The sequence below is a fragment of the Saimiri boliviensis genome, chromosome 10 (assembly GCF_048565385.1).
Source record: "Saimiri boliviensis isolate mSaiBol1 chromosome 10, mSaiBol1.pri, whole genome shotgun sequence".
NCBI classification, from domain to species: domain Eukaryota; kingdom Metazoa; phylum Chordata; class Mammalia; order Primates; family Cebidae; genus Saimiri; species Saimiri boliviensis.
In genome coordinates, this window is record NC_133458.1 from 40,836,062 (window position 1) to 40,855,536 (window position 19,475).

General features: G+C 35.7%; 1 protein-coding gene across 3 annotated transcripts in view; it reads left to right on the forward strand.

Moving 5' to 3' along the window:
• The window catches only part of TFEC (transcription factor EC), a 194,656-nt gene that overhangs the window by 30,679 nt on the left and 144,502 nt on the right, over nucleotides 1-19,475 (forward strand). For 2 of the 3 annotated variants that reach the window (XM_010343944.3, XM_074379178.1), the window contains exons 2-3: nucleotides 9,739-9,785; nucleotides 10,762-10,980. In XM_010343944.3, the coding sequence (XP_010342246.1) occupies nucleotides 10,783-10,980 (198 nt within the window). In that variant the 5' untranslated portion in view covers nucleotides 9,739-9,785; nucleotides 10,762-10,782. Of the gene's footprint in view, nucleotides 1-9,738; nucleotides 9,786-10,731; nucleotides 10,981-19,475 lie in introns of all 3 variants that reach the window. The other variant, XM_074379177.1, reaches the window with a different exon arrangement.

A 19,475-nucleotide genomic window follows, 5' to 3' on the forward strand; every position in this document is an offset into this window, starting at 1 on the left:
GACCAATCAGGGCTTTTAGCCAAGGATCAAAGGAATTTGAGTCCTGGCTTAGGCAAATCCCAGACTCATTTCTTTTACCTTATTTCCCTGTCTTATCTCTATCTGAAAGATAATAATCACATAATATTAATCATTTGGAACCCTGACCTCTGAAATAGTGAGTCTGTGAAACAAAATTTCTGTATAGTAAGTCAGTATATTTTAATGCCACTATGTCTTAAAATAGTAATTTCCTTCTACGTATTTATTTTTTGTTGAAGTAAAATTGACATAACCTAAAATTTGCCATCTTAACCATTTTAAAGTGTACAATTTAGGGATTTCCAGTACATTCACAATGATGTCAACCATCATCACTCTGATTGCAGAATATTTTCATCGCCCCATAGAGAAACTCTGTATTCATTAGCAGGTACTCCCCATTTCTCCCTTCTTCCAGCTTCTGACAACTAATTAACTTTTTATTTCTATGAATTTGCCTATTCTGGACATTCCATATATGTGGCTTTCGCAATATGTGACGATATGCAGCTTTTTGTATCTGGCTTCTTTTACTTAATGGAATGTATTCAAAGTTCATTTGTGTTGTAACGTTAATGATATTTTATTCCTTTTATGGCTGAATAATATTCCATTGAGGGTATATACCTCATTTTTCATATTTATTCATTCATTGATAAACATTTGGGGTTGTTTCTACTTTTTTGGCTTTTACGAATAATCCTGCTGTGAACTTTAGTGTAAGATTTGTTTGAACATCTGTTTTCAAGTCTCTTGGGCATATACATAGAAGAGCAATTGCTGAGTCATATGGTGATTCTCTAACTTTTTAAGCAACCTACTTTTATTTTTACATAAATACTAGTTGTCCTTCTGAAAGTTATTAGTTAGGATTTTTAAACAGAACCAGTAAATACTACAGGAGCATGATGCATTGGGTTGGAATATAATTTATTAGCTCCTATCTCTTTAATCAATACTTGAGGCACCAAAGACAGTTATTTAGATACTGAAGATATAAAATGGCATTTCTTCAATCAAAATTACTGAACTATACCTCTCCTATTCTGTACTTTCATTCAACAAATATTCACCGGGTTCCAGCAGTGCATTAAGCACTATTTAGGAAATGTGAACACAGACGAAAAGACAAAACAAATTCTATGCTAATGGAACTACATTTAAGAAAGCCAAGAAATAATTTTAGATATGCAAAAGTGCTATGGAGAAAAAGATGCGGGGAATTCAAATGAAGTCTATTGCAGACCGTAAGGACAATGCTTCTCAAAATTTAGTGTGCATGAGAATCATCTGGGGATGTTGTTAAAATGCAGATTCAAATTCAGCAAGTCTTGTGTGGAACGTGAAATTCTGTCTTTCCAACAAATTCCCAGGTGATGCCATGCTACTATGAATGGGCAGAGAAAGCCTGACTGAACTTGTGACTTTTCAGTGAAGACATGAATGTGGAATGTGCATCAGGAGCCATCCAAGTCAAGATCTAGAAAAAGAAAATTCCATGGAGAGAAAGAAGCTTTTGTAAAGGTTGCATGGAGAGAGAAGTCTTGATTATCTGAGAAATGTGATGTGGAATAGCAGCCCATCTTCTTCCCTGAAACACAGGGGTTCTACAAACACAGAAAAGCTAGAAAGCATTTGATTCCCTGTTATACCAGTCACAGCCGATTCTCCACCAACAAATATAAAAACTTGTTCCTAGACCCAGGTGCACCTTTGCATCAACTCCCTTTATCTTATTGAATATATTTGTGCAAAAAAAAAAAAAAAAATCCTCTTCTCTCAATACCATTCACTGCAGCTCTGGTTTCTTCTTAACCGCTGGTTTCTTTTGTTCTTTTTTTTTTTTTTTTGTATCTTTTCTGTTTTACTTAATATTGTAAACATTTCCAATGTAATTAACTATTCTGAACCATGACTTTATATGGAGGTATCAAGCTATGTTTAGAAATTCCTGGATTTACATAGTTTCCACTATTTAAATTCCTTTTGAGAGACCTATTTTAAACAAGACTGTGATAAATTTTATTGTATATAAACATAATGCCACATCTCTGATTAATTCTTTAAATAGATTTAGAAATATATAATAATTGTATTTTGATAAATAAAACTTCCCTCTAGAAAAATTGTTCATCTTTTTACATTCACACTATCAGTGAATAGTCCTCATTTCGCCCCATATTAACTTGTTAGTGTAATCATCATCTTTAACTTTTTAATGAGATACAATTTACATACAATAAAATTCACTCTTTTAAAGCATATAATTCAGTGTTTTTTAATGTATATTCAAAATATTGTGCATACGATTTGGTTAATTCATTAAATTTATTTTGTTTACACTCTCATTTCATTTTTCTTATTGTTTCTCTTAGATTTTCTATGTAGATTTTTTGTATCATTTACAATTAATAACTGCACATTTTTAAATTAATTTTAATTCATATTTATCTTTCTGGACCTATTGCATTGGCTGGATACATGTTTCTCTCAATTATTGCTAATACTATTTTTCTGTATAATGAAGAGTTTAGGGGTATTTGTTTTCAAGTCAAACTTATCTGGATTTAATATATCACTTCTTATGTGTAGCATGAAGCAAATTACTTATTGTTGAGTTTCAGCTTTTTTTCTAGTTGGTAAAAATGGGAAGCATTAATAAATAGATTTATTGAAGAAAATAAAATATAAAATGCTTAGTAAAGTGCTCAGTGTATGGTAGATATTGATTCATTTTTTATTGACTTTCTAAAGATCAGTGCTGCTCAGGAAATAAAAACAGGTAACGATGATCCACAATAAAATACTTGTGCTAATATTAAATTATGCTAATATAAATACTGTTGTCATTGAAAGATTTTTGTAGAAATCCTTGAGCTAGACTTTTCTACACAAATAATTATTTTATTATGCTTCCTACCTATAACAATTGATCCCATTTATGCCAGCCCAGAAATCTAACTATTTGTGTCATTATAAACCTCCAGAGAATCTGCATTCTCCCTTGGATAACTCACAGATGTGCCTCTCAGTGCTTATAGCCACAAATTCTTAATCTCAAAATTAAATACCTCCTACTGTATCTTTGCACTTTTCTCTTTCCTCTTGTAATCTTTCATAATATGCAACTATTGAATTCATTTTTGTCAGAGGAAGAGTGTTAGACACTGCTAATCATGTCTAAATTCTTTAGATACACCTCATTTATTACATTCGAAATAGTGAGAATGCCTTGAACAATTGTGTATGGGTACAGGACTTATATGGGGGCAAAAATGGTACCACGAAGCCTTAAAATTAATTTCCCCATTAGGAAAAGATGCCAGCAGGTAGTCAACTGATCAAAGGAAATGGTTTTAGCTTTTTATGATGCAGGCACAATCAGCTCATTATTTTTTATGTATAACTGAATGGAAATGTTTTATCGAAGAGCTTAATAAAAACCTTGAAGAAAAAATTTCATAATTTTTGAATTTGCAAACATTTTACAGATCTGAATGTATTTGAAATGGAGGAAATAAATAATTCAATAGGAAGTTTTAGTGTCTTCTAAATGTTGAATATGTTTTTCTTTGTTAGACTGATTATCAGTAGTAGTATGGAATGATGATTCAGAGACAGGGTGAGTGAGATGTCTATTCTTGTCCTTAGTCAAGACAGTCACTGAAAAAATTGCTTCAGGCCATAACTTTGGCATGCCATGGGTTAAATACAGGTCAACTCCAAGAGAAAAATAAAAATCAGTTGATCTTTTGGTGTTAAAAGGGCAAAACAGTTATCATTTTGATGCTTTTGGTGCTCTCATAATTCAAGGATTTTGGATTTCTTTTTCCTTCAACTAAGAATTTTCAGGCCAGTGGTGTCCACAATGTATACGAGTGCCTTGGGGCATTTTGAAGGCAAAGAGAAGGAAATTTACCATATGTTAAAGCAACGTTCTTGCCTATACACACTCTTGCATGATATTTAATAACTCAATGATATGGCTAGCCCACAGGGCTGAGAGTGCTTTTTACATTTAATCAGCAGCTATTTGGAACATAAGTATCTAGAGAACTAGCTTCTAATCTTATCTTTGGCACACTGTTTATTTCTGTAAAAGATATCTAAACACAGATTTGTGATTACTTTTCAATATTTCTTCTAACTTATTTTTCTTTATTAGGGAAAGGGTTAAAGATTGTGGAAGCAGTTTATGAGTCAATAATAGTTCAAGAACTCCACATCCCTGTGAGTTTTAATTTTGGCTCCATCACATTCTTTAGATAGGATAAGAGGGGTTCCTCCTTGACATGGTCATTGAAAGAATTGCCTATCATGATACCATCACATGGTAAAAGCTCATTAAAGTCAACTTGTATTTGGGTTATTAATATTCATGTTCTGTATCTTCTGCTAGGAAAATATTATAAGCAGCAAAAATCACAAAGAGGTCCATCCTTTTGTCTGGTTAATTCGAACACTTACAACAGCTGTGTAATAAATGCCAGCATCTGCTGCGTGGTGAAGTGTTGTATGGATGGTACAGACACTGGGGACATTTTGCTCATTAGTTGGAGACTTTCTTGGATTCCATGTGTAATTCAGGTAATTCTCCAAAAGCAATCTTATTTAGTCAAGAAGATTAAATGAGAAGTAGATAGGAGACCTCTTAATAATTTCCTTGACAAATCAGACTCAATAGGTTGCCACCATAATTAATTTATCTGTGGGTCCAACAGAGTGGGCAACATTTTGGCTTATCTTTGTTGGACCCAGTCACGAAGCACAGACTCTTTCAAGGATGGCATATTCTCCAGATTAAATGAGAGGAATCCTCTTTTTATTTTTTGGTTAAAAGATGTTATTATATTTGTTTTCAGAGATTGAAAGAAAAAAACTACTATTGTGAAATAAAATTCTTTTCTTTCCTTTCAAGAAAAGCTTCTTTTATCAGAATATAAAAATGAGTGATCTTCCCATTATGAATTGACTCTTTACTATAGAAAAAGTCTTCCTATGACTAATGATAAGTGACTGAAAATAAAGCTTATTGCTGATCATGCCAGACAAACCAGGGAGCCTGATTTAAAGAATCAGTAGACCCTTCCAGTGAGAATCAGCCCAAAATTCTGAACATTTTGGGGACATGTGCTCTTACTTGCTCATTTACAGAATAGTAGCTCTATTATTTTTAGAGTTGTAAAGGGCCTTACAGGCACTGTGCACTGAAGATGGTCAGTAAATGTTTGCTGAATAAATGCATGAATGTATTTTAATGTTGCACTCATTGTAGAAATCCTTTCTATATTTTATATACTACAGAGAGTCATTTAGCCTGTGCTTGAACATTTCAACGTACTGAAAGCTTACAAAATTCTGGGGCAGCCTTTTTCATTGGTGTAACACTCTAATTATTAGATATTCCTTTTTTTTTTTGAACTGGATTTTATCACCATGTAATTTCCACCCTCAGGTTTTAGTTTGGTTTTATGGGGGAACATTAAAATAAATCTACTTCTCCTTCACATGAAAGTTCATCACATATTTCAAGACAGCTATCATGTCCCCCATATAATTCTTTTCTTCTCCAAGCTAAACTACCATTTTTAAGATGATAGTGTTTCTAGTTCCCTAACCATTTTTATTCTTCTTTTCCATTCTATGTCTCTTAACAGTTATTTTGCCATCTACTATGTAATGAGTAAATTTTGAGCCAGGAACTGTGATAAACACTTTATATACATTATTTTGTTTAAATCTTCACACTAACCATGTAAACTACGTTATACCTAGTGAAAATACTGTGTCAAGTTCATCTAGTTAAGAGGCATGATTTGGATTCACACCAGCTCTAAACAACCACAAAGCCATGTACAAGTAACTTACCCTTTCTGTACTTCGAGTTTCTCATCATAAAAATGGGGAATTATAATTATCCTTACCTCCTAGACTATAGAGAGGAGTAATGAGCTAATATTTGTTAAGCACTTATAAAAGGATCTGGCATATAAAAAGCACTGTAAGTGTTTGTGAAGCAAGCAAGCTGGTTTATGCTTTCATTCTGTATTATATTCTCTCCCTACCCTGTTTCTTTTTAAAGTTGGTGTGGTATGCTGAATAATGGTCCCCCAAATATGTCCCTGTACTAATCCCTGGAACTTGTGGATGTTACGATACATGACAAAAGAAACTTGCATGCGTGATTAAGTTAAGGATCTTGAGATGGGAGATTTTTATGGGATTATCTTTGGTGAACCCAAAGCAATCACACAGTCCTTATAAGAGAAATGAAGAAATCAGAGTTAAACAGAAGGACATGTTACCATGGAACCAGAGGCTGGAGTGACACACTTTGAAGATGGAGGAAGGGGCCACAAGCCAAAAATTATAGGCAGCTTCTAGAATCTGAAAAAAGCAAGAAAATGGATTATTCCCTACAGCCTCCTAAAAGAGCCAGCTGTATCCTGCTGACATCTTGACTTTAGATCAGGGATACTACTTTCAGACTTCTCTACAACAGAACTATAAGAGTGCATTGTTTGAAGCCACAAAGTTTTTGGTAAGTTTTTTTTAAAAGCAGCCACAGGAAATGAATGTAGTTTGTATCCAAAACTGTCTGAAAGTTTGCATTAGAGATAACTGAGGTCTAAAGAGTCTGAATTACTTCTGTGATGAGTATCATAGGCTCTATGTTCTCAGTCAAAATATAGAAAAATACATCTTACCTTCAGAAGTTTCCACGTTGCATGTGGTATCACTAACAGCTTTAAAAAAGAGAGGTTTAATTAACAAAGGACGATACGACTGTCATTAGATCTGCCTTACTTTTCTTGGCTCATGACAGTCAGTGTGTGGGGAAATTTTTCTCTTGTGATGTCTTTGTCTTTGTTCTCTGTCAAATGTCCTCCCTCTCCATTACTTGGGCGGGGGAGGGGGGGGCGGTTCTCCTTTGGTTCTCTGAGAGTGAGATGTTTCAACATCCCTTCCTAGCTGTCGTCTTTCTTTGAACCCTTCACATTCCCATCATCCTTCTTTGAATACTTCAGTTGCATTTCTTGGATGCTGCTTTTGTGAAGCATCCATTGTTTCTAGGTGGCAGAAGAAAGGTCTTTCACCAAGATTTGCTTACTCAGATTTGCATGCCGTAGGGACCTGTGGCTCTTCATCTTTTGGAAGTGTGAGATGGAGGATGCAGAAACTCTCCATCTCCTTTGGAACGTCACCCTCCACAGCACCCAGATCATCTGTCAAATTTACAGAGAATTGCTGCTTTTAGAAAAACAAATCCCCCTTACACTTGCCCTTTGCAAATTGTCATGGGCTTACACACATCTACTGATTTATCCGAAATTCTCACCTTTGTTGTTTATTGAGTTTTATTTTTGTTTTAGAGGTTGCACAAAACACTGTTTGGATGCATTCACTGGGACTTTGATCAACTGAAATCTCCAAATCTATTTCCTATGACTTAATGATAAGCCTGGATATTTTCTACCTTACATCCATTTAAATTTTGAACCCAAATGAAATATTGTGTGTTTTTGCTTAAGTGGGTTTGGCCCATTTTTCTAGCCTATCATACTATTAATAATATAGTAACTTATTGAGTATCTACTATGTGTCCAGCACTGTTTGGGGTTTAAAGTATTAAACTGTTATTAATAATGGTTAAGAAATTATATTGTTAGAGTAATAAATTTATTAAGATAATAAGAATTTTGTTTTTAAATGTGTTATTTTTATTTTTTCCAACTTACTTTTTTCTCCCTTATTTGGATAGCATCCATTCTATGTATTTCTCTAAGTCCTGTTAAACATGTTGAACAACTAATGATGAATGAAAGGTTCTGTGTCCATCAATAGCAGTATCACTTCAGGTGACTTTCCAAAACTTGTGTCCGTTTGTCTGTAAAGGGTCTTAAAAGATAGAAATCTGAGACCTGAGAGTTATTTTCAGTATATCCATAAGTGAACATTTTGGGAAAGATTATGTTGAATTATTAATCAGCTGTCTTTGGCAATGACAATTTCAGCAACTTTGAACCTAACTAATAATTGAGCTCACACAGATTTATTTTATCAGTGAACACATTATAAGAATCTTAGTAAAAAGCTTTGCTGAAATTAATATTTACTTATGCTCTATTATAATCCTCCTGACAATCACCTGGTGAAGATATATCACTAACTCCTTTTTATAGGATGCTGCACTCATTTCCTAGGGCTGCCATAACAAATGACCACAAACTGGGTGGCTTAAGACAATAGAAATTTATTCTCTCATAGTTCTGGAGGCCAGAATTCTCAAATCAAGTTGTCAGCAGGAAGGGTTCCTTCTGGAGGGCTTAGAGGGGGAATACCATGCTTGCCTCCTAACACAACTCTGATCTCTGCTTTCATCATCACATGTATTCTTTTCTTTCTCTGTTCATGTTCTCGATGTCTCTTGTCTTTCTGTACCACTAGTTATATTGAATTAAGGGCCCACCCTACTCTAATATAACTTCATCTTAATGTGCACCTTAATTACATTTGCAAAGACGCTTATTCCCAAATAAGATCATATTTACAGGTACTAGGAGTTAGGACTTATGCGGCAGTGGGGGGAGACATGGTTTAACTCACAGAAATAGGGAAAAGGAAAAATCACTAAAGCGAGAGAAAGCACACATTCAGAATATGAACCGAGGACTTTTGTCTTCATGTAGTAAGTACTCTCTTGACTCCAGCTCCCCATCTCCAAATGAATTCCACTTTATTTTTTATGAATTCCTAGACCAGCTGTTTAATAATCAGTCTGCTTTAGAATTTCATGAGGCCTAAAAATCAAGCCCACTAGTTCTTGATTTCTAAAATATATCTTTTCTTATTTTTAATAAGTTTTTCTTATCATTAACTTTGGTTCCTCAAATACTTCTCGTTTCCAAGCTCACATAATTAGTCTGGGCCTAGCCATTTTAATTTATTTAGATTGGTTTGCTGATCCCTTATTACCTACACTCCTCTGTTGGGCTTCAGTTTCACTTTAATGATTTTTATGTCTTCTAGCTTAAAGCATAATTTAGAGTGGTGTGGGTCTTTTTGTCTCTACATACATGCATTGCTCCTGGGCTACAGTTTGTCACAGAAAGCATTAGTGCCTGTCTAGAACCATCTTCCCTTTCCCGTTCCTCTACCGCCTTCCAGTAGGAGGTTGACAATTCAGTATTGGGCACCAATGGTCTCATGCACAGCTATAGTTAATCAGTTAGTCAAACAACCAATCAATAATTATGGAGTTTGAATTATGTGCCAGAGGCTGTACTAGATAGGGGGTTCAACTGATATAAGAAATAACATACAATAAATTTTACTTTGAGGAGCTTATACTCTAGTTGAGGGGAGGAAATAGTAAACAGGAAATTAGTGTGTGATAATTGCCATGAAAATATTTGAACAAAGGTGTTGCCTCTATACAAGAGGAACATGTTACCCTACTTTGAAGTAATTGTTAGTACCATACTTTTGTAATCAGTTATTTGCTCTCAAATAGCATTCCCTTATTATTCCAGATATTGTCTCTGCCTTTTGGAGGCACACACTCAGATTGTATGTCCTATTATGTATAAGATGAAGCTTGTCATGTTGAGCATCCAATGTATGTTTTCACCTTATAATAATGTACAAAGTGTGAATCAATTAAGAACAGTATTATTAAAATTTTTAAAAAGTAACTTCTTATTTTTTTCTTTTCAGAGTCCTATCAATGATGTAGTTCCCTAGAGAAAATCAGAAAATAAAAGGTTGGTATGATATCTTATAAATGTTAAAACCAGAGTTTGTCTAACAGAGTTGTTTAAAAATATAACTTAGAGCATTAATTCTAAATTCCTTGGGGGTTGGGTCTGTTTATTCCAGTTACTTCATATTATTGTTACTATATAATGTCTTTCCTGATATGGGAGTTTTTAGGGCCAGGAAAGAAAATGATGTTTTCCCAGATACTCTGAAGGAGAATTTGGATGGCCATTAGCAAGACATTTAGGTCCCTTTGCAGCTTCCTTGTTTTACTTCAGCCCTTTTTAAGAGGTTACTTCCAGGACGTCACTGTTCTTCAGTCTACCATAGCTCAGGCCAGAAACTGAGTGTGGGAAATGCGATATCTATTGCGGTCTGTTTTTCTGTGTGACAGTTGTTCCTATTTTGTGTTTGTTTCTCATTTAATGAGGATACAACTTTCATCCGGGGAGATGTACGGGTCACTTGTTAGTGCACTTAAATACACTAAGGCACTCCACCAGCTGGAAATTGTGACTTGTAGTTGAATTATTTTTGCACAGCGAATGGTTTTCCTTTTGACATATTTTAATATACTTGCACACTGAGAGCAAGAGTGGGTGAACAGAAAACAGACTGTTTTATTAACCCAGCAGTCACCTTTGAGGTTTGTACATGTCCATTTTTTTTCTTGCCTTTGTACATAATCCCAAGAGACTGGTACCTGGCTTTGCTCAGAATAACAAAGTCAGGCACAAATCTCCAAACACAATTGTTAGCTGAATGCCAACTGTTTCTTCTCATCTTTTTTTTTTAAACTTGAACATTAAGAATTACCTCTTTATGGGTGAACCATAACCATTAAAGGATGAGTTTGTTTTCTATTTCAAATACTTCCCTTATCATTTACTAAATTTATTTTATAATATGTAATCTCAGGTGGTAAAATATTATTTTTTATATGTTTTACAGTGTTCTTTTTTTCCCCAAATCCACTAATAGTGAGAAGAAAAGAAGAGAAATATGTTACAAGCTTTAACTGGACTTCAATTTCAGCTGAAAGAACAATTAAGAGAAAAGGAGAGAAGACTTCAACACAGCCAGGAAATCAGGGCCCAGCAAACAGAGTTTCACATGCAGTTTTCATACAAACCAATGTTTCATAGACTTGTCCCAGCAAGACCACAAATTTATTCAAGTCAATTACCATCCTTTACCAAGGTATGTATCTGTATATATATATATACATATATATATAGCTACCATTTTTAAGTAAGAATAGTAACCACTTCTGAAAACCTGTACATTTTAATTGTACTCAAAACGTGAAGAAAAAAAAACAAAAATAAAAACCCAGGGCCTCCTCCCAATTCCCAGTAAGTAGTTACAATTTATAGTAACTGGCTCATTTAACAGCATGGAAATAGACATAAAAGTACATACTTTGCCCTTTTCCATTATTATCAATATCATCTACATCATTGTTATGATAATACTACTACTTGATATCTTGGAGCACTTCATACTTTACAAAGAAGTTTTATATCATCTCATTTGGCTATTTCAACCAATCATTGTGGTATGCCATAATGAAGATTATTAAGACTTTTAAAGCACAGAGAAGTGATGTAGCATGTAGGAAGGACTTTTTTTTTTTTTTAAGTTAGAATTCTGGGGCTGGGTGCGGTGGCTCATGCCTGTAATCCCAGCACTTTGGGTGCCGAGGTGGGTGGATCATGAGGTCAGGAGATCGAGACCATCCTGGCCAACATGGTGAAACCCTGTCTCTACTAAAATGCAAAAAATTAGCCGGGCATGGTAGCACGCACCTGTAGTCTCAGCTACTTGATAGGCTGAGGCAGGGGAATCGCCACTTGGGAGGCTGAGGTAGAGATTGCAGTAAACTGAGATCGCACCAGTGTACTCCAGCCTGGTGACAGAGTGAGACTCCATCTCAAAACAAATAAATAAGAAAGAATTCTCAGTCTGCTTTGCTGTCTGTCTGATAGCAGGCCTAGCGAAGCATTGCTTTGTGACTTATTCAATGTGAAAGATAATAGTTATGCCAAAAGCTGGTTATGAAGTTTGACTGAAGATTACTTTTTGTGGAGGATCTATCATAGTGTGTGTAGGTAGAAAATGCATTGAGATGGAATTTTTGTACTGGGGTAGGAGGTTAGCAGATAACTTTGAAGGCAAACACTTTAAGGATATAATCCTATAGTTGGTGACTTACCCTAGGTAGCACATCTAGTAAGTGGCAGAAGCAGGATTGGAACCCATGTGTCATGCTCTCAGTGTATATCTAAAATTGAGTCTAATTTTAATACTATATTTTGAGCATCTAGTTTTGACCAAGATATTGAGTTGCATTTTAAAGGTACAGATATGAAAAAAGAGGCCTTGCTACAAGGGTTTTATAGTGTGAAATGGGAAATAAATTCAATGAAAGAAAAGCTATGTACCATTGGTAAGGTGTATAGTATTGTACATGGGTTTGGTGATGTAAAGGAAGGCTTTGTTATTTGTGGAGACATTCGAGTTGGGCCTACAAGTATTGCTACCTCTATTTGCAGAAAGTAGCTATATCAATAATACTTGCTTTATTTTTCTTATTACTTTTTTTTCTTAAAAATAAGACTATTTAATTGACCTTGAGAAAAATTTCAATAACAATGCTTATTGTTGTAAGTTGAGCTTTCAAATACCATTGCTTCTTAAAATAATCAGTATGTTCTGTTTATAATTATTTCTAACTTCATTACATTTTTCTTTTTAATGCTTACAGTTTTTTCCCCCAAGAAATATTTAAGCTGTTAGGGTTTTAATGAAAAGTTGTTTAATATTCTGAGTTCTATAATCTTTGTTTTCTTTGGGTCCTCCTCATCATTATTCTCACACCCTCATGATCAAAACAATACATTTTTAGCACTTGGCAAGCAAGTGCTATGGGAAAGGCATTATGCTAATCGCTTTACATATTCTAATTCTTCAATAATGTAGTACATTCGCTGGAAGCCACACTTGCAGATTTTGAACTGAGGATCAGAGATTCTAAGAAATTATCTCAAGATTGCATGACTAGCATCAGCATTACTGTTCTATGACGATGCTGGCCGTTCTTATTTGTCTGCTTTGTTGGGTTTCACCACATTCTCACTAGCTTTATTGTTGAGAACTGTGATGATTTCCAAAAAGAATAACCCAATATGAAGTAGATTAAGTCACAGAGAGAATTTGTTGGTTGCTATTACCAGGAAAGAGAGTTGATATCACGGGTGACTAGAGCCAGAACTTGAAATATCACTAGAACAGTTCCATGTCTCATCTGTGCTTTCTCTGCATATTGTCTTTGTTCTCAGACCAGCCCCTCCTTGCAGCAAACAGTATAGGCTTCAGTCCCTTCAGGCTCACATCCTCACAGCTTGCTATCAGGGAAAATGAGTATTTAATGTTATTCAGCTCCAGTATGAACTCTTCTAGGGAACATTTGATGGGTCACTGTGTAGCCCTTGGCCTGGTCATTATGACCAAGATGGTAAGTGCTATGCTCAGTTTTTTAAAGGTTATGTGTTCACTTCGTGGCTGCAGGGAGAGAGAGAGGGGATGGTCTGTTATTAGAATTGGGAGGCAAAGGGGTTGTACAGACATGGCCTCCAAGTCATTGCGTGAGCCAGGCAGTTATCTCAATTTGTGGCTATTAACACAGGTCATTGTGATGCCTACTCTAATAAGTCTTCACCATTTAACACACTAGGTGATTAGATCTCTTAGATCACATCTGCAAGATGGAAAGCTTTGAACTCATTTTGTCCATTAAGGTAAACCGTCAAGTTTTTTTTTTTTTTGGACACTTAAAGTTGGTTTGACCCAAATGTAGTCTCTGTATCTTAAACATTAAAAAAAAAAAACAAAAACAAAAACAAACAAAAAAAAACAAAACAAAACAAAAAAAAACCCTAAGGTTGGAAATTCTGTTTCTGATGCGAACAGGATCAGCATATGTATCTAAAAGAAAAATTAGCATGTGATAAACAGACTTCAGACTCTGCAAAAGTGATACGTAGACAGACACCCTGGGCACATTTGGTCAACCTTGCCTTTAGCTAGCATTTGCAAACATCTCAGAGCTTGCTCAAAACTATGCAATGTGATAAGAATTACCTTTCGGGCCTCAAAAAGCTGAGATTCTTGTCTGCAGTGACTTTTTGAAGGTACTGCCCACTTTGAAACTGTCTGAAGTTGGCCGGGTATGGTGGCTCATGCCTGTAATCCCAGCATTTTGGGAGGCCGAGGTGAGTGGATTACTTAGAGGTCAGGCACTGGAAAGCAGCCTAGCCAACATAGTGAAACCCAGCCTCTACTAAACAAAAAATACAAAAATTAGCTGGGCATAGTGGCACATACCTGTAGACCCAGCTACTCGGGAGGCTGAGGCAGGAGAATCACTTGAACCTGGGAGGCAGAGGTTGCAGTGAGCCAAGATTGCATCACTGCACTCCAGCCTGGGTGATGGCAAAACTCTGTCTAAAAAACAAAACAAAACAAAACACTGTCTGAAGTCATCAGCAGTTCACACTTTGACTGTTTAAGTACTGAGGCACATTACTGGAAAGATTCTAAGTCTTAGAGACTTACAATGTGATGAATGTCTTTTAAATGCTGTGAGACGTCTTGGTGACATCTTGTAATGTGTTTCAACAAATCTTTATTAATTTATTTTAAAGAGTAAAATTAGACTGTTTTGGAGTATTGAAAATAAGAGGTATTCTTTAATCAATAGGACGCTGTTTCTTTCTAACCACTATCACATGTCAACCCTGTGTTGAATGTGAATAGAGATATTCTATATAGGAAGTTCTATCTTCTTAGAATGCCTAATTTAATTTTGTTGATAAAGGTAGAGAGGTGGAAAATTATGAGAAAAATGTAGCTTCTTTCTTTTCTATAACATCTTCAATTCCCCACCACTCTGTCAACACGTACATCTTACTTGGGGATAGAAGGTGGAAAGAGATGGGGAAAGGGGGCTTGCTAACTGGGGAGAGGATATTAGGATGAAAATTTAACTTAGAATTAAATGTCGCAAAGCTTTTTTGTGTAAAGTGGTTTGCCTTAAGGTAAAATCTGTCTCTTTTTGGCATCTACTCAGACTTCCGTGGATGTGAGGCAAAGCTTTCATGTGCTCATATCCTCCGACCTGTATGGCTACCTCCGAGATGCTTCTTTCACTACCTGCCTCCCTTCCTGCTGGTTTGCACTGCTAAGACTGTGGCTAACTGGGTTCATAGCACATTTTCCTGGCAGCATCAGCATCAGCGGTCAATGCCAACAGATCTGGAGTCTCAATCACAGAGACTAGACTCTTTTGGTTGCTGCTCCTCATCCACTGGGGGCCTTCAGGGATATTTAGGTCACCATTTTTGATATGCTAGTTTAGTGCTTCAACACTATAGTGCTTCTCCTGTTGATGTTTTTTTCCTCTGTTGGACCACATTGAATTTGAAGAGCGACCTAGACAGAAGCAGTTGCATACTTGGATGTGTAGCTCAGAGAATGGCTATAAACTGGAGAAAAGTATTTGTAGGTTATTAACATTTACATTTATTGAAACAGAGACAGTGGATACACTGGTGTTTTCATCCTTTTGCTAACTCTCCACTGCATATGTACTAATGGTTTTGTGCCAGTAGGGAATCAGGACACTCATGTCTGCCCCCTAGTCTCTCTTTGTCCTCTTTCTATACTTTTTTTGGAGAAAACATATGACTTCTAGGTCTGCTAGAAACTTCTTACATCTTCCTTTTTCCAGCACTGTCATTCACCCTTTCTTTCCTCTGGGGCCACAGGGCTGGAGGGCTTCAGGAAATGGAGTTGGGATACAAAATATAAAAAATACCAAGATGTATACAGAGGATATTAATCCTGATACAGAGGTAAAATGTATGGAGCATGAGAAGGCAGTGAAAAAAATTCAATCACAGTCTCAGTAGCTGAGTCTTCGATGTTTAGATCTCATTTTCTAATTGTGCTTTGGTGTTTCAAATTTGTTAAATAACCTGTAAGATTTGATCATCTCCTTCAGATATAAATCTCATTTACATTTATGCTGAACACCTATTGAAGTCATCTCTTTCAAAGACCTCTAAAAACATCAGCTTTTTTTTTTTTTTGAAACTAAGGCTTAAAAAATTATCTCAAATGGCCTGTATGTTATACTTTACATACTTTGAAAATCCCTCTGCCTATAGAGTTGATAAAAGGGATAGAGAAACTGCAAAGCTGAAAAAGTGAAAACAATGGTGCATTGTCTGTAAAATATTTTTCAAATAAGAATGAAGACATTTTCTCTCATAGTTCCCTTTTGTTATAAATGTGAGGAATGTGTGGTTCGGACCTGAGCAAATGTATCTCGTACTCTCTGATAATGAGTGATGGATGGACTGAAATGGTAGCCGTGCTTATGCTAAGTTTATAAGCATTTTGATCAACACCATAATCAGGAAGCTTAAAGAAGTCACAAAATCCCCATTGTGTTGTCTGAATAACATTATATTATATACCTGAGACTCCGTACCTAATACCCTGTGAAGTAGCTTTATAGTCCAAGAGCTTACTAATAGAGGAAAATGGCTCACTAAAGCCGAGGGGAATTAGAGTGGGAGTCACCTGTTCTCTTAGATTCCTCAAGGAGAAGGCAGTCTGGCACTGTGATTCTTATTAATCAATACCTACATCTTTGGGTCTGTCTTGATTTTAGGTAATAAAGCAGAGAGAATTAGACAACCTTTGGGTAATAAATTGCAGGATCTGGAGAAGTTAGAATATTAATGTTCTCCCTCTTCTTCACTATTATTGACCTGTAATTTTAGTGTAATTTCCTTTTACTTATCTTGAAACATAGAAAATTATCACCTTTAACTTCATAATCTTCCTCTGGAAATATAAAGACTGTTGTACATTTTCAACTTTTTCTTGTATGTCCTCTGAAGGCTTTTAGGAGTTTATTATAACTGGTAGTGACCTCTTTAAATTTCCTGTAGTTATTTGAAAATGCATTATGACATTGATCAAAAAATATTTCTTCAGTTTTTAAAAATAATATGTACTCAACAAATAACTTTGTTTTGCCAATTTTTAGTGGCAAACTGCTCTCCTCATTTTCAATTATCTTTTAAATATGCATGTCTCAATACCTAGATGCTAATCATTTCTAGTAGCTGCCACCAAATGAATAATGGTGTCTCTACGTGTTAACTGATCCTGTGAGTAAAATTTTAGACATAGATAATTGAAAAAAAAAAAAAGAGTATACATTTCTATATCACATTACATTTTAATGTTAATATTTAACTATAGAAACTAAGAAATTCAGTGCAAGATATAAGGAAATGTCATGTCTTGGTTATTTGTTAATTATAATTTTTGCTCATTAGATTCAATAGCTACCCATCCTTGCTGCTCCTCGTCCTTTCAGCTTTCAAGAGATTAGGTTCAAGTCACTGTCTTTCTACAACTTTTTTGAGACCTGTCCGTTTTGACTACAATGAATCCTGTGTAAGCAGCAGCTTTGGCAGAATCACTTTTTGTCTTCTAGGGCTCTTACCAGAGAGACAACGAACTTTCCATTTCTCTCTCTTTGTTGGCTTTGAGTGATCACAGCTGCCCTGTGTTTGTCTTTATGGAGACCTATTCCCATTGCCTCCCTGGGGCTCCAGACCTTCCCTCAGATTTTCCTCTGCTTGTCTCACTTCTGGCCTCTCCCTGAAAATGTTCCACCAGTTCCACATAGTCATTATTATCACATGGCTGTCTTACTTTCTACACAAGCAATAATATATATATATATATATATATAAAACAGCAAAAAAAAATTTTTTTTTTCAAAATGTTAAAAAAAGTCTCTAAAAATACCACACCTATTATCTTAAGGTTTTTGTTGTTGTTTTTGTTTTCTGGTTAATTATTTGACTCACCCACTGAAAATGTAACCTCATGACAGAAGGGACCTTGCCTGTCTTACTGATAGTAGCAGCTCTGGAAACTAGAGCACAGTAGGTGGTTACCAAATATTTGGTTTTCCTTAAAAGTGTTCTTGAGCCGGGCCTGGTGGCTCAAGCCTGTAATTACCCAGCACTTTGGGAGGCAGAGGTGGGCGGATCACGAGGCCAAGAGATGGAGACCATGGTGAAACCCCGTCTGCACTAAAAAAATACAAAAATTAGCTGGGGGTGGTGGCACGCACCTGTGGTTCCAGCTACTCGGGAGGCTGAGGCAGGAGAATTGCTTGACTCCAGAAAGTGGAGGTTGCGGTGAGCCGAGATCACGCCACTGCACTCCAGCCTGGTGCCTGGCAACAGAGTGAGACTCTGTCTCAAAAAAAAAAAAAAAAAAAAAGTGTTCTTGGATTTCTTTGCTTTTGACTTTTCATACTATCCCAGGCAAATTTATCCACTAGCACTACTTCAATTAATGTAAATGCTAATAAGCTACAAACATTTGTCTCATTTGTAGCCCTCCTCTGAGCTATAAATGCAAGTATTCATCCTCTTCTACCTAGATGCTACTTCAAATTTAATATTTAGACCCAAACTAAATTAACAAGCTAGTTTCTCCTAATGCTGCCACAAGACCAGGTGAAATGAAGAACTTGCTTATTCTTAGATGTTGTGTAGTTCGTAACTGTAATACTTATCCGTGCCCTTAGTCAAGCCTTAAAATTGGGATAATCCTTTCATTCTCTCTCCTTCATCCCTGTTATTGCCAAATCCTGTTGAATCTGCCTTGCAAATAGTTATCAGATGTATTCTCCTTCCTTTATTGTTGCTGCTACCGCCCTGGTCAAGGTCATCATTATTTCTCATCATTTCCGTGTTCTTACAATATTCCACGTTGACGTCCTTGCTTCCAGTCTCCTTCCTAACCAGTCTTTCTCTACCACATATTCTCAGAGATCAGTCACCATGTAAATGTGACTACAATACCCTTTTCCCAAACAAACACACCGACAAAAGCTTTTCAGTGGCTTCTCATTCTCTTTCAGATAAAGTCCAACTCCTTAAATTAGCTGAAATGGGGTGGTACATCCTTAACCCTCCAACCGACCTTTTTTGCTCTGAGTACTGGGAAGAGTAAATAAATTGCAGGGTTGATACTTAGGTACTTTCTCCTACATTAGACTTTTCTAAGCTAGACTATAACTAGAAGCCTGATAGAAAAATTTGAGATTATATTCTCCAATAAGAACCTTGTTTCCTGTTTTTCTATATTAATAATGATGGGTGGATTATTAAACTTTGAAAACAGAGGAACATGTGATATTACTAATATCTTATAATAAAAATTAAAGAACTTCTCCAGTGTTCCTTAAGATTAAAAGACCGTAGAAAAGGATACTAGTAAGCAATGCTTAGAGTTTTCCGTAACAGTCATCTTTGAATCAGCTCCAACATATGAGCAAATGTTCAGTTGAATCACAGTTTTCAGACATTACTGAATGGCAAAATTATTTTGTCTAGAAAACTTTCAAAGCAATTATTACTTGCATCCCATTTAGACCTAGAAATGTATCAATAATGCCCTCAAGCATTTTCTGATTCTGAGATATAACTTAATGTCTTTTAATAATTTACAATACATTCATTATTGCCCACCCACCCCAACTCCCTGAAAGGTCTTTTCTGCAATCAACACATTTTAAAGGTGAAAATTTCTTT